The 25,262-nt window shown below is 38.8% G+C and overlaps 1 protein-coding gene across 1 annotated transcript in view; it reads right to left on the bottom strand.

Moving 5' to 3' along the window:
* Positions 1 to 25,262, bottom strand: part of PCDH11X (protocadherin 11 X-linked) — a 408,939-nt gene that overhangs the window by 190,896 nt on the left and 192,781 nt on the right. Inside the window, exon 5 of the mRNA XM_037037357.1 lies at positions 16,392 to 16,475. Coding sequence (XP_036893252.1) covers positions 16,392 to 16,475 — 84 coding nt within the window. The remainder of the gene's footprint in view (positions 1 to 16,391; positions 16,476 to 25,262) is intronic.

Below are 25,262 nucleotides of genomic sequence, written 5' to 3'. Positions count from 1 at the left end.
ACTAAGGAAGCTATCACCTTAACATCATGATATGAGGGGTGTGGAAAAAAACAAAGACATTCTATTGCAGGAAACCTCACAGGATGATCACATATATGTTCTTTTTATTTTTTATTTTAGAGATTTTATTTATTTATTTTTAGAGAGAGGAGAAGGGAAGCAGAAAGAGAGGGTAACATCAATATGTAGTTACCTCTCATGCACCCCCTACTGGGGACCTGGCCCACAATCCTGGCATGTACCCTGACTGGGAATCGAACTGGCGACCCTTTGGTTCACAGGTCGGCACTCAGTCCACAGAGCCACACCAGCCAGGGCCTGACCATAGGTTCTTAACTGGGCACGCTGTGATGGGCAGTCACACCCGGGCATATGATTTTTAGTGAAAGGTTTGGAACCAGCCCTGTCTATTGTGCTTGTTCATGCAGGCTGACACACCTCTGAAACACTATAAGTCATGTCTCCCAAAAAGGCTGTGAACCCTCAGAAGAGAACATAATCCTGTAAGTATCCTGGAGTCCAATTGCCACCTTGCTTTCTCCAATCTTTCTTCATCTCAGATGCACAAAAGAAGCTGCAAAACTGTTATTCTCCAGAGCAGTTGAGATCTTGCTCCCCGAAATATTCTGTCAGTTTGCTTCAAATCAACTCATACGGTATCTCTGCTGGTTTGGATGTTTCTTGGGTGAACACAAGCAGGAATCTGGCAAAATCTGTCTGCTACAGTCCCATCGGTGTCCCATCATTCTGAGTGGCCTGGCAAGCACCGCTTGAGCACATTTTTTGCTCTTCCTTACCTACCTGTGACTGGCCTGCTTTCCCGTTGAAGCCGCAGTCCCCCTGTCCCCCCCTGCCTAGTGCAAACAGTTTGCCCCCCAGTTTGCCTCTTTGAATTATTATATGAGGCCGGCTGATTTTAAGAAACAACAGACCTGGGAAACCAGGTTTAGGTTACCCTTTGTAAATGATACTTGCATTTGTAAAGGGTGTTCTCCCTCCTTGTGTGAGGTCTGCCTCCATTCTGAATGGAGAAGGCTGGGGCTTAAGTCTGCATCGCAATCCCCCCCCCACCCCGTTCCTATCCCGGTCACCTCCCGTATCTGACTCCCCTCTCCAGGGCTTCTCAAGTCCTTAGCTGAGGCTGCTGTTTAAGATAAGGGCTCCCACCTTCTCAGCCAGTTAGTTACTCACTGTCCCAAGGTCACTCCCATGAATGCATGTAATTTGATTTTCCCAACTAATGTGTCATTTGATGATTAGTCTACCTAGAGCAATCTTGAAGGGTCTGGGAAAAACTTTTTCCCTCCCTGAGAGTTTATACATAATAAATTTGATTTTTTCCCTGTTAATCTGTCTCATGTAAGTTTGATTGTTAGACCTGCCAGAAGAACTAAGAAGAGAAGAAAAATTCCTGTTTTTCCTCCCCTCCTGTTTTTCCTGTTTAATTTACTAAACTAAACATTGTATAGTTTAGTAAATACTGAAGTGAGAGTCACACCTGTGTACAAAGTCTGTGTATTTTCTGTGTTTATGTTTCTCTGCCTCCCGGAAGTGAAACCAAATTCCCTGCAAAGGAAACAAATGCAGAAGTATTGCTCCCACATTTGAATGTAGATGAAGTCCTGTGTCCCCCTGCCCCAAAGGCAGTCTCAGAATTTGCCATTTCGGTGTGATTTCACCATTAGCTTCTCACTTTGAAATCTTTAAAAAGGAAGGCAGACAAACAGGGAAGTCCCTGCTGCTAGGTCCTTGTTTCATAATTAAAATAATCATCAGAGTTACTGGATCTGACGTTTAGTATGAACATATTAAGCAGACTGTATCAAGGCTACTGAAGCCCAATGGAAAAAGGGTTCTCAGATGTCTTAGGCATTGTTTAAGATGTCAAATGATGACACAGTAGTGCCAACTCCCAGCTGTCCCAAACCTGCTCTAAATATCAAAGGTTTGCATTCATGTAAGAATTCTTAGCTTCTGAGTCTCCTTCTATTATTTTAGAAGCTCTGTGCCTGTGGCAGTAAAAAACACATTTATTCTTTTTATTTGTTAAATAGCTTGATGCCAGTGAAAATCAAGGTAGGAGAGCTCCACAAAGAAAATGTATTATTAGTTCTTCCCATTGGAACAACATAAATTCCTCCTTCAGTTGCTACGTATCTTGTGGCCTGTCTCTCAAAACAAGAGTCCAACCTCGCAATTTCTAGATGAAGTGCTGACTACTTAAATTCTCTTTGCAGAAATTGAATTACAGTATAGTTATAGTACATTTCCCTAAATCTCAAAATATTTGCTTAACAAGTTTCTTTTATTCCTTCTAGGGCTTGATCCTATAGGAATTTAATAACATGTAAAAGAAAGTGGTCATATTAATGCTAACAGGGCACCAGATGTTACACATCCTTTTGTTCTACGAAAGAATTTAGAGCAAAGACTCACATACAAGTGAAAGTCTGTTTAGAAAGTCACTGAGGTAGAAGGAGTGAGTCATGGGAGCAGAAGGAGTAGAAGGAGTATAAGGAGGAAGGCCAGAGGAGCCCCTTGGAGCTTCGAGCGGAGAGAGAGGCCAAGAGAACATGGCTGGGAAAGGACGGGAAGGCATGGCAAGCTCCAGAGAAAGTGGGCCTTGCTGCTCTTCTGGGCCTGGGGCTCTGAGGCTTAGTGCTGAAGGGAGTGGCTGTGCAAGTCCTCCTGAGTCTGTTTTCTGGCCCCTTGCCCCTCCTTGAAGGGGGCCTGAAGTACAGGACTAGCGAAGTGCCAGGGGTGGGAAGGCTACCCTGGACCCAGGCACCTGTCTTAATCCTCCCTCATTCTCTCTCTGTCCAGGTTTTGAAGTACTCTCAAAGGAAATGTGAAGAGAACGTGGGAAACATCGTTAACGTATTTAAGGTCACTAGATCATTCCATGAATCAATATACATTTATGGTTTGAGTATTACAAGGTAACAGAAAACAATATATTATATTTTTATCACAAGTTTCAGTGTCCAACTAACTAGCAGATCCAGAAAATAAAACTCTAAAGCACTGTGTTTTGGCTGCAGGTCAGTAAGACTACTCTATCATACACACAGAACACCAAAAAAGTAATATAAATGAATCAATACTCCTTCAGTAGAGGGTGTAACATAGTTTTCCTGTCTCTTCTTAGTCCATTTCTATTTCATTTTATTATGGTATGATTTTCACTGTTTTACTGTAACTGCTTCTTTACATATTTACACATGTATTTTTCATTTTCTGATAGATCCATGTTTTTCATGTTCATTGTTAAGTGATATGTGTCAGGACGGGTGGGGTAGGACAAAATCGCAGATGAACTACACAACCCAGAAAAGATGGCTGACGTCAAACCAGGGAGCCGAAAGGGCGGGCTTTATCCGCATAGCAACCTGAGCCCGAGGAGAACCACCAATGCTGTACTGCTTCTTTGTTCAAAGGGGACCAATCCCCAGCTCCCACGAAGAGAGCCAACCAAACTAAAACCCCAACACATTCCCTGCTTGGGTGTGACTTCCCTGGCCCCACTCTGTGGGCCAGGGAACCTCTCCCCGGTGCGCAAACCCCAATAAAGCTCTGTACTGCCTAACTTTGTGGCTGATTGGCATTTCTTCCTTGGTGGAGCCTAAGAAAACCTTTCAATATGCTTGTTTCATTTTCTAAATTGTAATTGTTGGAAGAATTTTTCTATAGGATACTACTTTATCTTCACAGTATATACACTAAAGTATCTATAAAAATATAAAAACAAATGTGAAGCTCTCATGTCCAAATCATGAAAATCCCCCACCACACACTCACATGCACACACACACTATTTTCTCTCCCCAAGGAATGCAGAAACTCACAAATGCAACAATTTGAATTACAGATTGCATTTTTTAGAGCACCACAGTAATACTGTTTAAATTTAGGTGTTATTTCTTCTTAAAAATATGGTATACAACCTTTGGATTATGTTCAGGAGGATATAAAACACACTAAACAATCACTAGAGAATTTTATTTCAATGAACAAAAGACATAGGTTTGTGTGTTCAAAATTTAAAAAAACTAACATGTGCCAGGGAACTCAATAGCAGTAGGATCATCACACATAGCCCCTAGGAGCAGTGTCACGTTACCTTATTTGTGAACAAAAAACAAAAATGAGTGGATACAAATGACTGTGATTTACTGAAATTTGCATCAAGCTTATAGATCCTGACAAACTAAATGATGCCAGCCAAAAAAATCCAGAGAGGAGTTAAAACTAGCATATTTCACAGGATCAATGCAGGGATCAGGTGTTACATTTGGCCACGAAGTTAAAAACACAGATGGAAGCTGGGGAAAAGCCAAAGAGGAGAATTCAAATGCAGGGAAGTTGATATTATTTGTAGGTCAGTGTGTATGACAGAAAGCTGTAATATATACAGCCACTTGCAAACTTGCTGGTGTTCAGAATGTATACTTTTATTTCTTTATTTTTAATTATATTTTTAAGTATATGTTATTGATTATGCTACTACAGTTTTTCCCAATTTTTTTCTCCCCTTAATTCCCCTTCGCTCTATACCTCTCTCCCACCAGCATCCCTCCCCCCATTAGTTCATGTCCATGGGTCACATATATAAGTTCTTTGGCTTCTTCATTTCCTATACCATTCTTAACCTCCCCTTGTTTATTTTCTACCTACTATTTATGCTACTTATTCCCTGTACCTTTTCCCCCATTCTCTCCTTTCCCTGCTGATAACCCTCCATATGATCTCCATTTCTGCGATTCTGTTCCTGTTCTAGTTGTTTCCTTAGTTTTTGTTTTTTAGAATGTATACCTTTAATCAATTCATTATTAAAACTACATGTGCTTCTAAATTATATTCACCAATGTAGATTGCCTGGGTACATTTATTCACCTGCTTCAACAATTTCTTCAAAGGATTAAAATTTTTAAAAAGTCTACCTGTACCCTTGCCTGTTTTCGCCTCTTTATCACTAAAAGTTTGTATGTGTTTTTATGATGAAAGTTCAGAATCCAAATATTGGTAATGAAACATGGTGTGTGCATGTGTGTTTAATATTCCCAAAAGGCTATTCTGATTTTCTCCCTTGAATTTTGCATTCAAGTAACCATTTAGTATTTGCCAATCAGGAATGGCTTTTGAAAAAAAATCTTAGCATTGGCAACAGCATGGATGGACCTAGAGGGTATTATGCTAAGTGAAATAAACTAGTCAGAGAAAGACAAGTACCATGTGAATATGAGTTCCCTTATCTAAAGAACAATATAAATGAACAAACAAAACAGAAACAGACTCACAGGCACAGAGGACAGACTAATGGTGGCCAGAGGGGAGGGGTGGGGGCTGGGTGAGAAGGTGAGGGGCTGAAGCCACAGACAGGCAGTTACAGAGCAGTCATGGGGTGGGAAGTGCGGCACAGGGAAGACGGTCAGCAATATTGTGAGAACTATGTAGGGGGGCCGGGTGGGCACTGGAAATGTCGGGGTGGGGAGCACTTTGCAAAGTCTATGACTGTCTGATCACTGTGCTGCACACCTGAAACGAATACAGAATAATGTTGCATTTACAGTGTAACTAAAAAAATAATAAAAATTTAAGAAAGAATAGTTTTTGATCTTTACCCTGTTGCTCTCAAACTAGAAGTTCAGCAGGTAATCCAGTTCAATGCAAAATTGATCCAGTTTCATGTACATTTATTTTCCTGCTGATATTGCAATAGCTTTGTGAATGGGGAGGAAAATATTGCAGAAAGGAAGTATTACATAAAACAGGAGATGTGTTTTCTGATTCTGCCACTGAGCAGAGTGCAATGCTAAATGCTGAAAACTGTGCTGGAGAAGGACTTGCTTTTTTATTCTGAATGGGGCCACCTAGTAGGACAGGGTGAGTGTTGAAGGGGTTAAGGGGAACAGAATTGCAAAGTGTTGGTGGGGGCCATGGAACTGGTCCATTTACAATAAGCGAGTGAAGTCAACACCAGATCTTCCTAAAGCAAGCCATGTCCAACCCTCGGCCCATGGGCCGCATGCAGCCCAGGATGGCTATAAATATGGTCCAACAGAAAATTGTAAATTATGCATGGGCCTTATTTTGCTCATCAGTTCTCGTTAGTGTTTGTGTCTTTAATGTGTGGCCCAAGACAGCTCTTCTTCTTCCATTGTGGCCCAGAGACTCCAAAAGGTTGGACACCCGTGAACCCTTGACTTCTGAAAGTTTTCCAGGGCTCAAGATCTGCTTATGTCCTGGTCCTTTGGTTCTGCCTGTGAGGCTGGGAAATAGTAACTAGCACTGTGGAGTGAGGGAGCTGAATATGAAGCACTGTTTGTTTTTTAATTTGAACAAATGTGTTCTTGACCACAACCATTCTCATCTTTGAATTTCAGCTCCTGATTTCCACTCCCAGGAAAATGCAATCAGTTCTTTTGCATGATCAGAATGTGTTCCTTATTTATTTCTATCTTATTTTATACTGGGTGGTTGGACTTTTTCCTTATTAGACTGTGAACTGAGACAGGTAGTAAGTAGCAGAATTAGAAACCAGGGCCTGCACTGTTTTTCCCTTTTCTTTTTCATGGCTTTATTTCCAGTTATTTGCCTCAGGACTTAGCAGAAACTAAATAGTCAATAAATGTTTTTTTTTGAATTATTAAATTAAGTGACAATAAAGCAAGAAAGAAATAGTAGAAACAGCTTTCTCTGGAAAATATTAGGGCAAGCAGAAAGAGTGAGGCATATGGAACAAATAATTTATTTACCTTCATTTGGAGCAAATTGCATTTTGTACAGGTGTAAATTATGTTGCCTCAGAAGAGCTAACTGTCAAAGACCCTTTTATTAGAATATTAAAAGAAAAAATTTGCATTTTGTAGCACTCTGTTACAAACTAACAAAGGAGCTTTTAAAAGTTGTTATAATAGAAAAATATCAATGGAAGCTCCTCTGTTACATATTAGCAAGAATGCCAGACACCAAAGGTGACTGGGTGGATTATGCCCGATTGGTCGACACACAACCATTTTAGAGAGAGCAAAGGGAAATGATGCCTAAGAGGTATGTCCCATTATTAAATTGGCTTTTAAGAGGCCGCTGCAGCTGTTATATATTTAATTATTGTCTTGTAGGAGTGAATGTAAGAGATATCTTCAAAGATCAAAGAAGCCTGCATGTTTTTTTACTCCTTCTCCTATCAATATTCTCTATTGCCATCTCTTTAAACTATCAGGGAGACGAACATGGCATGCTGGTTAAGTGACTCCAGTGTTCCCTTCGACTGACAAAAAACCCACAGAAGCATTATTTCCTCAGAGAAGAGTGGGCGCTGATATGTGACTAAATATTCACCTTAACTGTCAACGTACCTTGATTAGATAATATTGATATTTTATAACATATAAAATCTGATAGTTTCTTGCATCAGGACACTCGATACATTACTTTTCCATTAGCATTTTTTTTCTGAACACAAAGGATATCTTATACAATGTTGTATATCCATTATATCTCGGTAAAGCTGAGAAGAAAGGAAAACAGCTGAAGAGGCCCTCACAGGTATCTCTTGTGATACACATGTATTAAACTAAGTCTATGCATAGGGAGCAGATTTCCGTGTTTGGTAAATACACGACCCATAAAGGCACCTCATTACCAGATACTTTAGAAATAACCCATCCCCCAGGTTCTTTTCTAGAGTATTTTAAGAGATCATTCGAGAGTATGGAGCAAAATAGTTAGAGCTGATTTTGAAAATGTAGCTTTAATTAGTATGTCAATTATTGGAGCCTCCCAACAGCAGAGTTCATCAGATCACATTTCAGATGTAGCCTCACGTACCAAGAGCCCTGACGGAGTTCTGAAGCAGAGCAGCAATGATGAACAGAAAGTAAAGCATCTGCGTGGCTTCCCCGGTATGTTGTTGTAATGGGCCCTAACATCTGACCCCACTGCCAAAAGGGGTCAGAGGTTAATGAGTCGGTTATTTTAGAGGGTAAGTGATCTTCCTGTTTAGAGATTTTGAAATATGAATGAAAATCTCTAAGAAATGACATGGGTGTAGAGACAGGGAGCTCAGTGTGAAGGAATAGAGAAAGGAAGGAAACGCCATTAAAAGACGAAACACTGATTTGTGGACTGAACTCCACAGGTGAAACACCACATATACATAATGAAGTATACATTAATATATAATATAATTAACATTTATTAAATATTTACTGTGTGCCAAACATTGTCCTCAGTACCCTGCAGGGGTGTCCATCCTTTTGGTGTCTCTGGGACACACATAAATGCATTTCGACACATAATCACATACACACACACACAAATCACATAAAGTTTTAAGTGAATTTACGATTTTGTGTTGGGCTGCATTCATAACCATCCTGGGCTGCATGTGACCCCTGGGCTGTAGGTTGGGTACCCCTGGGGATAGGGTATGTAGATCCATCCACATCAGTTCTCAATGAAAGAAGTATATGACAAATGATGAAAATGAAACTCAGAGCTATTAGTTTAGTGAACATTACACACGTATTTGAAATGTAAGCCCGCATGTGAGGAAATGCCGAGACACAAGCTCTATGGGCGGTTGGAGAATGGGGACAAAACGGGAAGTGGGGGGAACTGGGGGGTATGAAAGAGTAAGGAAATTAAACGAAGAACCACAAGTCTAGTTTGATTGGAACATATGTATGAAAGAAATATGAATATTAAAATGAAATATGAAATATGAATCAACTATCCAGAAAGAAAAGTTTAGAAAGATCCAAAGGAAAGTGTGGGCCATCACAGCTGGGTATGTAACTGCGCTTCCTTCAATAAGGAACGGCAGGTACCTGAAGAGTTTTAATGGTGGGACATCACCCACAATCAGCGTTGGGATGGAAAACATGAAAACTCTGCTAGCTGTCTGAGAACACTGAGCAATCTATCAGCCCATTCTCAGGGTAGAGAAGATGACATTTTAGTCCAATTTGTCCTAGGGTCCGCTAGTCCTGTGGCACTCTGTACATATGTACATGATACATTTCCCTATTTTCTCCTATTAATCTGTTTCTTGTCAACTTCATTATTACACCAACCAGAAGAGCTTAGAAGGGTACAATAAACATTATTTTTCCTCCCCTACCACAGACATACTTCTGTTGCCCTCCTGATTTTTATAGAACTCTAGGTAACAAAAACAGAGCTCTTGATTATAGAGAAGGGTAGAAAACTGGGAGGGATCTGGATGCTCTGCCAGGTGTGCTTGGAAAAACTATTGGGAGGAAAAATCAGCAGGCGAGGACTATCTACCGTGAGGTCAAAGAAAACAGAAAACAAATCAAAAAACAAAAATCTGTAAAGTCTCAGAGGCATTCAGCATGCTGAAGTGCTCTGCGCCATTTGGGTGCTAACCTTTAGAGCTATTGTCATCATTGCTTGTGACACAACATGTGTTTGAACCAGACCAGTCCTGGCATGGCAGATTCACTATTCAGATTCTTATCCGGCAAAATCGTGAGCTGAAATACTTCCACATCAGACTGAGAAGATCCCTGCTACTGTATACTTATTTTCATAAATATATTTAAGAACGCCAGATTGGGAAGGCCTACTCTAGCATGGGTCCATCTGATCTACACCGTATGCGAGAAGAAAGAAAAAGGAACTGCTTATGGCACATTTATGTGCTTGCTTCAGAATTTATTGTTAGTTTACATAGAAATTCTGTGACAATTATATAAATCTCCCCATGGTACAGATGTAGAAACAAATTCAAATAATTTATCACTGTCCCCAGGCACAGCAATTGGCTGGAGTCTTACTACAAAGAGACCCCATAATATGGCTGCTTGACCATGAGTATTCGACTTGGGGAAGTTAATACAAGTTCACTGGCTTCCCCTGGGGCACTCTGACTTGTCCTGCTGACAACTCTCCTGAGAGGTTCGTCCCTTCATCCTGACTGGTGTCCCCAGCTCTATCCCTACCTACTGCCGACATACATTCTTCTCACGTGGCCCACATTTAATACCCAGCATGCTCTATCTGTCAGTCCCCAGGATACACCAAGCAATGAGCTTTTAGCACTTTGATTTCAGTGTCATCAAAAGGGTGTTATCTGTGACTGCAAGCACATTCTGTTGGGTAAAAAGGAATGATTTTTGAGTATTTTCATCCTTCATGTCTTCCTTATATCTAGAAACCAAGAATTTATATTATTACATTCATTTCAATTATTATTGTTCCAAATGCTGTTTAAAATATATATTTTCTGCTTTAAAGTCTCTAATAAGCCCTGACCTGTGTGGCTCAGTGGGTTAGAGCATCATTCTGTAAATTTTTCCTTCCCAGTTGGGGCACATGCCTGGGCTGCGGGTTTGGTCCCCATCAGGGCGAGTATGGGAGGCAAACTGATGGATGTTTCTCTCTCACATCAATGTTTCTCTCCCCCTCTCTAAAAATAAATAAATAAAATCTTTAAAAAAACCACTAAAACCTATAATAAATAACCAGCATGTATTAACGTAACAATTAGGAAATTTCTCTCAAAATTGGCTGCTAATATTTTGTTGTTCAAGAGCTCTGGTCCCCATCTGCTATGCATGCTCATGGGCTTATTCCCGTGATCAGGGCAAAGGCAGGTCAGGCCTAGGGCACCCAGGCACCTTCACTGAACAGCTAGTCCTTATTGCGGGGACTAAAGCAATACTTTTTCTTTCATCTTCTAAATTATTCTAGCTAAGCTAATAGTCAAAGAAACAGAGGCAGATTAACTGGACAAAACATACAAAGTTCATTAAAGAAATAAGCAATTTACAGGGAGCTGAGGAAGGGCTGAATGGACTGGGGAACAAACCTGAATTTGTTTTCATACACTGGGGACAGTTGGTGAACTTTACAAATCACAACATTTACCTTTGGATCCTTCCACGAAAACTTAGGCATGTTATGTTCAACCTTAGCCTCAGTTTCCTCAACTTGAAAAAGGGGATATTAGTAACTATGCCTCAGCAATTCACTCTAAGGAATGAAGAAAACGAAATAAATTACTGTAGACAATTGAGCAGGATGCCTTTGGTAGACACTTAAAAATAAAATGTATGAATAATTAAAAGTAAAATACACATACTTCTAAAGGCCAAGAACAATGGCTAAATCTTAGGACTCCTGTCAGATAATAATGTGGAGTATTTTCCCTAGGTCTAAAAATGAAAACTTACACTTATATTATAATGTCACCCCGGGGCATGTTGGTTTTTTAAAATTAGGCTTCCTATTGTGTAAAGAGTTATATCTAACCTCAGCTTGCCATTTTAAGACCTTCCACAACATAACCCATGAAAATGAAAGTAACCCTCAAAAGTTCTCTCATTAAGGTCTGAAAAACTTCTGATCTCCCCAGTAACAGTTAGCTTACATTCCTATAGAACACACACAGAGAAATCCTAACAATACCCAAAACACTTCCTGAATTTCCAGTGGAAAGAAAGATAAGTGCTTTGGGCTTTCATGAAAACATGAATTATGAAGTGTATCAAAAATTTCAATAAGTGTATAATTTTAAAACATTATCAAAAGTATAATCTGATATAAAAATGAGGCTGACAATGAAAGGACGTTAACAGCTTGTTCCCCTGGCCAAATGTTGTGTGGTTTCATGGCCCCAGTGAATGTTTTTCAAGACAATTTTGTTGTTAAAGAAGAAACATAGCAAGCGGCCCACTGAGTATTAAACAAAATTCTGCCTATGTGTCATCTAACATGTGATGATTCAGTCAGGCACAGTCCAAGAAGGTATTGTAGTTCCCTTAAATTATCTATTGTTTGTTTGTTTGTTTGTTTGTTTTCTTGGCAAGAGAAGCAGAGACACTGGTATTGACCCTTAACTTAAGCATCCAAACTGTCTTTGGACTTAATTTTATTTAAAACTACTTCAGAGTGAAAAGCTCAAACTTGAATGACTTCCTCTGTCAGGAGTGTAGGTCATCCAGAAGACAAAAGAATTATAGGAGCTGATTTTACTTTATGCAAACTGATTAGCCAATCCCCTGCGGATGTCTGAACCTTGCTGTTGTCAAATATAAGATTAGGGCAGTGATACCTTCATCTAGCCAGTTTCCTGCTAACATATTAAATGAGTGATCCTATTAGCCACCATTCCAAGATTACAAGATAATTCTTTAAAACTGTGGGAATTCTTGAGTTCTATCCCTGGCAATTAGCCTTCCTCATCCAGCAGAAGTATTTCCATTAGGGATTAAAGACTTAGTATAGTGGATTTAATACTTCTGAAAAGTGCACTTTCTTCCTTGTTTTAATACCTCATCTTCTTTATGGCCTCCATATCTTATTGTTCTTTCATTTTGATATGAGCATCATAAAGGGGTCATCTTAATTTATCACATGCAAATATAGGTGAGTATGTAACTCACATATATTAAATTATTAACATAATTTTCTAGTTTACTGAAAAAATCCTTTAAAGATATTTCTTGTCCCAGGGACCACCTTGCATTTGTGCTGTTAATTCTTGGTGAGAAATTATCATAGTTTTTTGAAATATGCAATCCTTTTTTTAAAAAGAGGATTTTATTTATGTACTTCTAGAGAGGGAGAAAGAGAGGGAGAGGAACATCCATGTATGGTTGCCTCTCATAGGCCCCCCCCACTGGGGACCCAGCCTGCAACCCAGGCATGTTCCCTGACTGGGAATTGAACCACCGACCCTTTGGTTCGCAGGCTAGTGCTAAATCCACCGAGCTACCCCAGCCAGGGCTATCATACAGTTTTTAAGAAAAGGAGTTTTGAAGCTAGGCCCCAGGGATAACAATAGGTATAATAGTCATAGGTTTGTACTGAGAGTTAAATGAGTTAATATTTTAATTGTTTAGGAGAGTACCTGGTACATAGTAAATTTATGTTAGTTTTGTTAAATAAAATAAATTTCATTGCCATGCAGAACTTCCATTATCTTCTCAAAGTAAAAATGTGTTCTACTTTCCTTATTTTTCTCAGGTCTCTTTCACCGTGTTCACACTATTGTGTTTTCCTTCTGTGCCAGAAGTCACTTACATTCTTTGTGGATGTGAAGATTTGGGGAATTACTGATGAGCAATAGTTGTGTTCCCCACCCTCACACATTCTACAGCAGGTTCCTGATACTATTACACCAAGCTAGTTGTTTCTCAGTGAATATAAGGCGTCATTACAACATACCTGTACTTTGTGAAGTACAGTGGTAGTACAGTTAATGTCTATATTCATCACCAGAATGGCATCTCAGTAGAATATTTTTCACAAACAAAGCACTTGCTATTGAAAGTCATAGAAAACCCTGAAAAGATCCCAAACAATATGCTGCTTTTATTTTCTTCCAGTTTTTTGACTGAATAGTATTCACGCTTACACTTTCGATCTCACTGAGCATTGTAATTGCTCAGGAAGGTGGGGGAGAATTGGTTGTGCAAGGGAAAAGACTGAGTCACGATAAATTGATGCATCAGAAAAAAAGTAAAATTCCATGCCAACTGGCATATATAGAGCACATGTAGAGCTGGTGGGGAGGGAGCAGATCTTTGTCACCCCACAACATGCCCTTTTGAGATATTTATTATGTTGGGTTGGTTGTTTTTAAGAAACAATAGATTTAAGAAGAGCTTTTACCTCCCCCTCACCTACCTGATGGAACTCAGATAGAACCTGATGCAGGAAGGGAGCGGTCTCCTCTGTGTGACCGGAACTCAGTGTAAGGTCATCCTGGCAAGGATGTGTTTATGAAATGTTTGTTCCTTCTCACTTACCTTCCTTTTCAAGAGCAAAACACTACCCCACCCCCTCCTTAGGGACTGAGTCCATATTCTTCTGTGATCCCTGCATGTATGTACGTAATTAAGAATGGTGTTCCACTATTATCTGACTCATGTTAATTTGATTATTAGACAAGTCAGAAGAACTGAAATAGAAAAGAGGGGGAAATTGCCCCTCCATCACTGCTTGTGACTTCCACTGAAATCTAACATACATTATAGAACATGAATTGCAGTCTCAGGCTGTGAGGACAATCAAGATAATTAAAAGACTTCACTAATAAAAAAGAACCTCAAGCAAAATGTACCAACTCTGGAAGGATATTGTGTACTTAATAAGATTTTAAGTTCATAAACCAATAAAAGAATCAGTAATTGGCAAGAAATTAGTGCAGATAATTCCACTGTCCGCCATCTAGTAGAATGCAACCAGAAGTAACTGGCGAGGTAACAAATATTACTGATGGGGCACCTTCCTATTCACAGAGGAAATGCTGCTACATAGAAACGGTGCAAACAGTAAGTTTGTATGACTTTTAATTACCCCATTTATAACTCATCACATGCTGGTACTTCCAAGTTTTGGACTTTAAAAGTACAAACTTAAAAATTGTGTGCTTTCTCTCAAACCTGCAACAGCTTCTTGTCCCCTTGGCTTGAGGTGCAAGACTTGAAAGTCAATTTGGAATTTAGCAAAACTTCACTAATTCAGACTTGAAGAATTTAAAACTTGTAACAATTTGGAGAATTCCTAGGTTTCAATGTATCTTTTAAAAATTAATCAGTTCTTTCCACTGTGCATATATAAATTTTGTGACTATTCACTGAAAGTATAAATTAATATTTTTATATATTTATAAAAATGCTGTAGAACATTATCATTGCTGAACACGTGAGTTTTTTTAATTTCAGGAGTGCACATAAAATGATAAATAATAAAGAGATGTGATTTTCCTATCAGTCTATTTGGGTTGTTTTTCTAATACTGTAGATATGTATTTCTGTGTCTACAATTTCTGAAATTATACCCTTTGGGACAAATAAAAGACATCTGAAAATAATAGCGTAGCACAAAATTTATGGATCTTAATTAATACCCAAACACATTTAAGACCTTTGCTTTATCACAACATAACCTTACTCAGCCACAGAATAACAAATAGCATAAGAATGTTTAGACCTTGGTTTCCACATTCTATTTTTAAAGTTCGCTTAAGGCCTTTACTAAGAAAACAAATTTGATTGTATTTGTTAGTCACATTTTGAGCCATCCGGACTGAAATTAAGTAAGTGGATTCTGCAAAATACCTTATTTTAATTTCAAACTCGTTTTCCCCTGAATTGATTTGTTTTAATGAGACTTTAATAAAAGTCATCTAATTAGCATAAAACAAATTGCCTTATATTATGCTGTTAAAAAACAAAAATTAATGAAGTAAATGTGAAAATCTAATTGACTTTATTAAGGGATTCATGAATTGAGCAGCATCCCACGTACAAGTAGAAGGTGAAAGCCAGCGTCCTGAGTTAATGTATGGTTCTGATTTTTCAGGTCCTTCCCAGCATACCACAAATGTCTTCGCCCTTTTAGTTATTAATCGTTAAGCCGCGGAGGCAGCGAGAAACAAAGCAATGTCTTGACTAAGGGTCACACGGTTTACTGCCATGGTCTCCCTCTTCACCCATTGGCATGATCCACAACCCTAACCCCCTAACTCGTGATGAGTCACCGCTGGCTGTGCTCTATCGAACCCCTTGTCTGTCAACCATTCCGGAGTCTGGGCTTTAAAACGTCAGCTTCCCGCGAGGGGTGGTGCTGCGCTTTATGAAACAGCCAATGTCCCTCCAGTGCAGTGTGCATTGGGCAGTGTCTGGCTCTGCTAGATGATCCTTTCCATTGCTAACACAGGGCTCTCTAAGGGGTTCTACAAAATGGAAGGTTTTATAGGAAGAAGGGCAAAGCAAAGGCACTATTAATAACTGAAAAGAAAGAATTATTGTTGGTCATGGGCATTTTTATTTGGGGGAAGGGCCTTTCAGAAATGCAGATTGCCTCTTCTTCCTAAGGGGATGGAGATGGGCCAGGTGACTGGTTATTTTCCCAGTATCTGACAGGAAAGTTCCGGACTGGTTGATTAAGATGGGTCCTGGGAGTGGGTGAAACGGTCATTATTTTGGTGAGATATTAAACCTAGGTTTAGTGTCACGGGCTTTTCGAATGAGTGGCATCAATTTTAACAACACTAAAACTTAAGTGATACTGTAACACAGGAGTTCTCAACTTTTCTCAGTACACGATCTGGGAAGTAAACTTAAATATTAGTGGAATAGACCATCGTTTTGAGTATACTTTTTGAGGAATGCTTATACCTAACCAAACAAATAAACTAACTGCATTATTATCATCTAAGCACAGTAGGGAGAAATGAGCATGTACTGTCATATCTTTACTTTAGAGTCCAGCACAAGGAAATGAAACTTCCAACACCTAATGAAACTTCATGGAACATGCATTGCGAAACACAAGGTAAGAGTATTTCCTTTTCATTCATAAAAATCAATGAAAGGGGATAGAGAGGAAGCATCAAGCGTTTCCTTTCATACCTGTGGCTCAGGATGCACCAAGATCTCCACGGTGGTGGTGGTCTCTTTCATGGGGGTGCAGGCTCTGACAACGTCCTTCATTGGCTTTGGGAGGGATAAAAATACAAGTGTGTTTAAGTGGTTTGTTAAGAGTGGAAAACAGACTACATTGTGAACATGCATGAAATACAGTTTAATAACATACTGTCTGGATAAATCTCTTTTTCTAGACATCATACTTATTCAGAGTTTCCAACATGACAGACACAGCTCTAGGGGAATAAAAATGAAAAAGGGAATTCATTTTCTCAGTGAGTTTACATTCCAATGTTACATTTTAGAGTTCCATGAGACATAAGAATGGAATCGGAAAGGGCAATTTAAAATATTTACATGGCTGAAATGTAAGTTGGAGAAGTTTTCAATCCAATGCTTTTATAATTCAATTGCTTGAATAGCTTGTATTTGGGAATTCACCACTGTCTGAAATGAAAATCTACTTTAGATGACAAATTTGCTATAATGCAAAGATATTGAATAGATGTTATAAATGCCAATAAATTTATGAACTAATACACAGATCCAAACCCACCAGCCCAGAATAATTATCAACATCTTGAAAAGATTAAGTTTGTATCCATTTAACATTCCTCAGGACATAAAACTTGTTCTCTGCATTTAAAATATTGAGTGTATACTACACCATTTTCTACATATGTAATTTTCACATAAGGGATCCAGCATTTGGTAAATATTATCATTTGATCTATGAAAGGAAGATATTTTTCAAGGAAGCTTAAGTAAACCCAACTCTGTGTGATTGTTGGAAGTTGTCTTGCTATAATCAACACGGTTGAGTTGTGGGCACAGGGGCCATGTCTCTGAGGACATCATACTGTTCTATGCAAGGTTTTGAAGAGGACTCAAAGTCACCATGGCAAAATTTGTCGGTTTAATATAAAGGTTATTTGAAGCTGATTATTTTGAAGAAAAATCAGACAGAAAAAGCCATGAAACCTAGTAGAAGTTACCCTTTTGTAAGGCACATTTACATGTTTAAAAGAACGTTTCCTTTTGCAAGGGTGGTTAAATCTCTAGACACTATTACCAATCGGGAAGGCACCAGACTTAAATCTGTGTAACAACCATACCTCTGTTTAATGTGCTTTTCCATATAGCCTCCCATAACTGGGTGCCCCCACCTGCCAAGTCTTCTGTTTTTAGCTAGAAATGATATTTAAGATGTTGTAACAGGGTGCAAAATGAGGGGTCCCCAAAGTCCCAACAACCCATAGTTGGGAGATGGAGGAAAGAGATGATGCCATAACAAAAGACTTTGCATAACAAAAGACAACATAATGGCTGTGCTACTTCCCCAGGAAAAGGTGTACATAAGTTTCAGAATGTGTCCTGATATAGGTGACATAGCCAGGGGAGGCAGAGGCTCCTGCATCACTGAGTCACTCTTGCCCTGACTAAAGATGGCAGCCGTATGAAGTAAAGATGGGGGCAACTGGCAAAAGTAGCCCATTGGAGGAGGGATCAGATATGAGGACACGTAGGAAGTTCTGAGTCAGCATTTCAAATAAGGGTGGGCTGAAAGAGAAGGGGTATTTGGCCATGAGGTCTGCAGTGAGATAGGAGCCCTGTGGGCTGTAGCAGGAGGTGGCCATGAGGAGAGAGGAGGAAGAGGAGAAGGAAGCAGCTGTGAGCCAGGACAGATTCTGCCATGCTGCCTGTGTTGAGGGAGGAGCTACGTCCACCCCTCTCATTCAGACAGCTAATCATTTTTTCTGGGTTTTCTCATGAATATAGGAAGTATACTTGTTATCCAACTACTGTTTTTCTCCTTTTAATCTGTCTTTTAATACAGGGATCTCAGCCAAGAGACCTAGAAGATTAGAGGGAAAATTATCTTCATTCTCTAAAGCATCAAGTGCCATCACAATTTATTTTATTTATTTTTATTACTAGTGCATGCCCTTTATGTCAAATCAAGAAAAGAAGATTGGGAAAATCACATTTTTAAGTTCCACTTGAACAAAATTTATTTTTTTAATCAAATTAAATGTCAAGTTCTATTTATTATGCAATGACACTATCTGTGACAAAAGGAATACAATACACATTTATATCAACAGATGTAACACTCATCACAATATTCCTACTGACAAGAGAGCAACAGTCTGAAGAATTAGAAAATTAAAATGGAACACCTCATCACAGCAGAATTTCTTTACAAAGAAAAGAACAGAGAAGGGAAGAAAAGAAGGCTATTACCAAAGTAAGTCTCTGAAAGGCTCATTTGTTAGTTGTTCAAAGAAAACCACTTCCTGATGGTGAGTTAATTACATTATGTTTGCTTACAACAGTTGAAGAAAATGTGTCTAGCTCTGGCTGGTGTGGCCCACTTGGTTCAGCAGAAGGTCCCCTGTTTGATTCTCGCTCAGGGTACAGGCCTGGGCTGTGGGTTTGGTCCCAGACTGGGGCACCTGCAAAAGGCAACTAACTGGTGTTTCTCTCTCACAGCGGTCTTTCTCTCCCTCTCTTCCTCCCTCCCTTCCCCTCTCCATAAAATCAATAAGCATGTCTTCAGGGGAGGATAAAATAAAACAAATGTAAACCGTGTCTAGAGAAAATAAACTTAAGACTATTAGCCTTTCAGCAAGTACAGTTACTTAGAAGAAAGGCACATGATGTTGCGTGGTTTTTCTTGTCTTCTTCATGAATTAACAGATGTTACAATAACACTTAGTTGTTATTTACCTGAGGAAACAATCCCAAATTTGAAGTGACTAAAGAATTAGCCTGAATGAATAGAATACAAGAGAATGAGATAGGATAGAACAGAATAGGAAAGGAAAGGATAAGAAAGGATAGGATAGGATAGTCTGTGTGGAACAGAAAAAAGGAAGAATATTTTCAATTTTGATCTAAAGGCAACAAATATCCTGCAGCCTTGAGAGAAGCTTTTGTTCCCACTTAACTGCCTAGAAAAATTTAAATTAGGAGTTTTGTCCATAATAAGAGATTATCAGAGATAACCTTTTTGACCTCTCTTTATGGCAGGAAAAACTACCAATTCCTGACTCTCTTCCTAAGACTCTTTGGGCCCCTATCTCACCCCCAGCTCAGAACGCAACATGCACCTCATTTTCCCGTTCTGTCTCTGAACCTCACATGTGTGGGAATTGAATTTGGTTATTTTCTCTTGTTAATATGTCCCAGGTAGATTTAATTACTATACAAGCCAAAAGAACCTAGGAGGGTAGAGGAAAATTTCTTCCTTCTCCACAATATTCAAATGTGAGAAGTGTACTGAATTTGTTTTATACAAAAATAACAACTTAGAGATAAAATAATTCTCCCATCCCTGGCAAGTTTCTTCCCATTACTCCTCCCCCTTCACCAAACCCTACAGTTATAAGACCAATAGGTAGGAAACTGTCTAATAAAATAGCTCCAATCTACAGAACTGCTGAATATGAACTATCATGCAAGTGAGAGAAATGGCAATTCTAGAAAATATTACCACTCAAAACATTTATTAACTATTTTAAGAAAATCAAATGATTCATCAGTGATGCCTGAGAGATAAAATGCAGATTTGCATTTCTATTTCCTTACATGCACCATGTACTGAACCAAATTGCATTTTCCCTTTTAAGGAATCAGATGTCAAGCTGTTGAGAAAAAAGTAAAGTGCTTTATAATAATCACAGACTTTACAGATTTAAGCCTCATTTTAATCCAGTTCATATTAAGACAGTGCTCAAAACTGAGAGGTGAGGAGTGTCTAGCCATTGCTCTTAAATTGCTTCGAGCAGTGTCACTGGACACATACATATCAGATCTTCGTACTTTTCTTGATTCAGATATTATTAGTTCATAGTTCAGAAATTGAGAGGGAATTTGATGATGTTTAAAAACTTATTAAATCCTTTAAGCACTAACACATTGTTTTACCAGTGATGCCCTATTGGCCTAATGAAATAGACATATGTGAAAGAAAAGATATGCATCTGTATAATTTTATGTTTCAGGATACAGAAGTTTCATGCTTCGATAAAATTGTTTATAGTCTGCTTGAATGATTTTACTTTTGGATGGATATAGGAAGAGGCTGATTCATAAGGAGAATCAGTTCAGAGTAAATGCCCACAGACCTACTAAAATCTCCTCCATTTTTTCCTCTGAGGCAAGAAGAAAATTTTCAACTAGATTTCCATGCCCAGAAATGTGAATCATAGTTCAAAATATATACACTGATACTGGTATTGTGATAAATGGGAAAATCTTTTCAGCATCCTAAGGATTAAGTCTTTCAGGAAAAGAATAAGAAACTGTTACAGGTGACCTAAAAGAGTAAAATTCACTTCCCCAAAATATAACCTCCTTGCAAGAAAAGACTTAGGAAGCATCATAATTTGACTGTAACTTCTACATCCGGAAGGACCTTCTACCTGTTCTTCTGCAGAGTTTTCCTGAGTGTCACACAGAATCTGAGCCTTAGAATGTTAACTGCACTTTTTAACCGAATTCCAAAGCTACTGTGTGAGGTAACCCAGACTGATTCTGTGAGAGTTTTAAAGAGAAATGTGAAATGCATCCATTATTCTCCTACTTGGAAATTCAATTGTCACTCAAACCTCATGATAAGAAATCATAGTTAGAATAAGATCACAATACTTCTGACTATAGACATTATATTATTATTTCAAAATCTAGCAAAATGAGAATCCAGAGGAATTTTAATATATTCAGCTATTACATTTCTTTTTCGAACATAGCAGATTTTCCACTAGAAATGTTAGCACGCTTCCATATTCTTGGTAATTACTGTTTTTAGATTTTATTTATTCTTTAAATATTTTTATTGATAATGCTATTAGAGCTTTTCCAATCCCCCCCCCCTTGATCCCCCTTCCACCCTGCCTACCCAACCCTCCAGCATCCCCTGACTTGTCCAGGAGTTGTACATATAAGTTTGTTGAGTCTTCTGTTTTCTATACTATTTTTTATCTCTCCCCATCTATTTTATGCCTACTAACCATGCTTCTTCTTCCCTGTACCTTTTCCCCCTATTCCTCCCTTACCCATCCCTCCTGAAATCCTTCCATGGGATGTCCATTTCTCTGATTTTGTTCCTGTTCTGGCTGTTTGCTTAGTTTTTGTTTTTGTTTCTTTTAAGATCATTTGTTGATAGTTATGAGTTTGTGGTCATTTTATTCATATTTTTTATCTTTTTTTCTTAGATAAATCCCTTTAACATTTCATATAATACGGGCTTGGTGATGACGAACTCCTTTACCCTGAACTTATCTGGGAAGCATCTATCTGCCTTTCCATTCTAAATGATAGCTTTGCTGGATAGAGTCATCTTGGGTCTAGGTTCTTGCCTTTCATGACTTGAATACTTCTCTCCAGCTCTTTCTTGCCTGCAATGTTTCTTTCGAGAAATCAGCTGATAATCTTATGGGCACTCCTTTATAGTTAACTCTCTCCTTTCCTCTTGCTGCTTTTAAGATTCTCTTCTTCATTTTAATCTTGATATGACTAAAGATTAATCTTTAATCTTTAATCACATCAAGATTAATCTGCTTTAATCTTTAACGTCTTCTTCTTTAATTATGATGTGCCTTGGTGTGTTCCTCTTTGGGTCCAAATTCTTTGGGACTCTCTGGGCTTCCTGGATTTCCTAGAAGTCTATTTCCTTTGCCAGATTGGGGAAACTCTCCTTCATTATTTGTTCAAATAAGTTTTCATTTTCTGGCTGTTGCTCTTCTCCTTTTGACACCCATATAAGTCAGATATTGGAATGTTTCAGGTTGCCCTAGAATATCCTCAGCTTCTCTTCATTTTTTTGGATACTTGTTTCTTTGTTCTGATCCAGTTGGATGTTTATTTCTTCCTTTTGTTCTAAACTGTTACTTTGAATCCTGGTTTCCTTCCTGTCACTGTTGGTCCCCTGAATATTTTGCTTTATTTCATTTTGGGTATCCTTCATTTGTTTTTTCACTTTTTGACCAAACTCAATCAGTTCTGTGAGTATTTTGATTACCAGGGCTTTAAATTCTTCATTGGTTAGGTTGGCAATGCCCTCATCATTTAGTTTTAGGTTTTGCTATGTTCTTTCATTTGGGCCACATTTCTTTATTTTGGCACACCTGGTAAGGTGTAAGGGGCAGGGCCTTAGGTATTCACCAGGGCAGGGCAACCCTCTTTACTCTGCTGCCTGTGGGGGAGGGGCCAGAGGGGGAGCAATGTAGATCACCTGCTCGGCTGTAGCGCACTTTCCAAGGGATTCTTGAGTCAGGCTGGTAGTATCTTCCACTGTGGCAACCCCAGTCATAGCCCACAGTCAGCTCTGAGTCTCAGTTTTCCCCTTAAGTCAGTCCCTTCCACACAGCTGCACTGAGCTCAACAGTCAGCCTTGCCCCTCAGCTGCCTTGCTGCGATTTTTCAGAGTCACCTGCCCCACGGGGTTTGCCTTACTGGTCTGGTCGTTCTGGTTGATTTTTTCTTTAATTCCTTGGCTGTTGGAGTTCCATGTAGTTTGATTTTCTGGTTCTTCTGGTTGTTTACTGTTTTTAGATTCATTTTTATCCTTCTTGATATTGTGTAAGGAAGCCAAATGTTTCTACCTACACCTCCATCTTGGCCCTGTTTTTTAAAGATTTTATTTATTTATTTTTAGAGAGAGGATGGGAGGAAGAGAGGGAGAAAACCATCCTTGTGTGGTTGCCTCTTGCATGTCCCCTACTGGAGACCTGGCCCACAACCCAGGCATGTGTCCTGACTAGGAATTCAACCAGTGAGCCTTTGGTTCGCAGGCTGGCAAATCAATCCACTGTGCCACACCAGCCAGGGCCTTGGTTATTATTTTAGAAGATTACAAGTGAGTTTAACTCATAGATTACAGTTAGATTACTTTATTGCCATAGAGTTGACATATTGACAGGTTAGGGAAAAATCTTCTGAAACCAGCATATAAGACATTTTTTTGAGTGCCATGTAATAGCTACCATAGTAATATATACCTAAAGACATATCAGTATGTGAGTGACGTTTCTAGAGATTACATTTATAAAACTTTCCCCTTATTGTGATTTGTTTCCTTACAAAAAATCAAGATCCTTACTATAGAAATAATATCCATCAGAAAACTCTGACAAAGTTGACAAAATTTGAAGTGTAACCTGCAGCACAGTTTTGCCCATGATATATTTCATTGAAGGATTTCTGTTAAAAGCCTTGGCAAGATATCAATTTTTAATTTTTACAATAAATTACAGGGTACAATTTTCAATTGCAGTGAATATGTGCCAGAGGTTTTCTGAAACAGGACAAGCCCTCAGTTAATTTGTGCTTTCCCTAATGTTTCTGAGGCTCTTCCTGCCCTGGGCTCCCTTCTCACCATTAGCAAAGTCAGCGTTTGTGGGTGGGGGTGGGGGGATGTTTGAAAGAGATCGGAATCAACGCAAAAAAGGCAGGGTAGGTCCAATCTACATCTGGCTTTACATCTTTCACTAGTTTTATGGACTCTGTCAAGTTGAAGATGGCTCTTAGTTTCATCGTCTGTGAAATGTGTATAATAATATGAGCCTCTTAGGATCACTGTATTACGTTGAGTTACTATAGTAAAGCGTCTGGCAGTTAATAATTACATTCTTTACTTGAACTATTATAGATATGTCTTCCCCATTAATGTGAAGTTGAAGCAATCTAGAGCCATCTACAGCAGGGTTTCCCTTCTCTCTCTCCTCTTACCTCATCAACATTTGGAAACTAGAAATTTGAATTACTTACCAAAGGCTTTCGTATATCTCGATTTTTTCAAAACTGACCAGCTGCTACATATATAGCACAGTAATATGATAGTGCAGGGTTGAGGGGACCTGGGAAGTCAGGTGAGTTACTCTTTACTTTTTGGAATGATTACATACCCTCTAGTTGGAGAAAACTCTTTTAATTATAGAGAAGTTCATTTATAAAGATAAATAAAAAGAGACTTAAATCCTAATTGACTATTGAAAGATTTAAAATAAATTGACTAATTAACATGTGAAAGAATGCATTTAAATTTTCTTAAAAATCAATGAAAACATTTTTGGACGGAGCCAAGAATGGGGGCTGGACTGAATCAATTTGAACCTGGGGTTTGATATTTGATACTGAAACTTTATTAAGTATTTTTAAGATGTTCTGTTTGTTAAAGTACTGTATAGACAACATGCTTGAAGAAGTATGACAAATTTAAGGTTCTCTAGTTAGTTATACAAATAAAGTGTTCCTGTATAAGCAAACAAACTGAATTTATTGTTTTTTTTTTTCGATGAAGCCGTACCAGGAAATACACAATTTACTAATGTTTGCCCACAGGGTAATTGGCAGGCATGAGTGAGAAAGAGAATCAAACCTGTGTTTATCAGCATTCTGGTGCAGGCAGAACATTATGAATCTGGAAAATCTATGTCTCACAGTTAATCCTCTTTTTATTGTTTGTGTGGTTTTCTTTTTTGCTTTGTTTATTTTGCTTTGTCAAATGGGTGTCAAGACAAATGGAATTCTGAAAGCCAACCACAGAGGGAGAGTGGAGGATGCAATGGCACAGAAACAGTGTAATACCAGATTAATCAAAGTAAAACAAACAAGTGAGCAAAATAGAACCAGAGACACGGAAATAAAGAACAAATCAACAGTGACCAGAGGGGATGGGGGAGGAAGTAATGAGGGGAAATGGGGAAGGGTCGTCAAGGAACATGTATAAAGGACATATGGACAAAGACAAAGGCGGGTAGGTTTGAGTGTGGGAAGTGGGGGTAGGTGGGGTGGGAGGACATAGTGGGAGGGAAATGGAGACAACTGCACTTGAACAACAATTTAAAGACC

The sequence above is a fragment of the Sturnira hondurensis genome, unplaced genomic scaffold (assembly GCF_014824575.4).
Source record: "Sturnira hondurensis isolate 20B ecotype Veracruz unplaced genomic scaffold, ASM1482457v3 Scaffold0022988, whole genome shotgun sequence".
NCBI lineage: Eukaryota > Metazoa > Chordata > Mammalia > Chiroptera > Phyllostomidae > Sturnira > Sturnira hondurensis.
The sequence above is the reverse complement of the archived record's forward strand: the minus strand, read 5'-3'. Positions and strand labels throughout refer to the sequence as shown.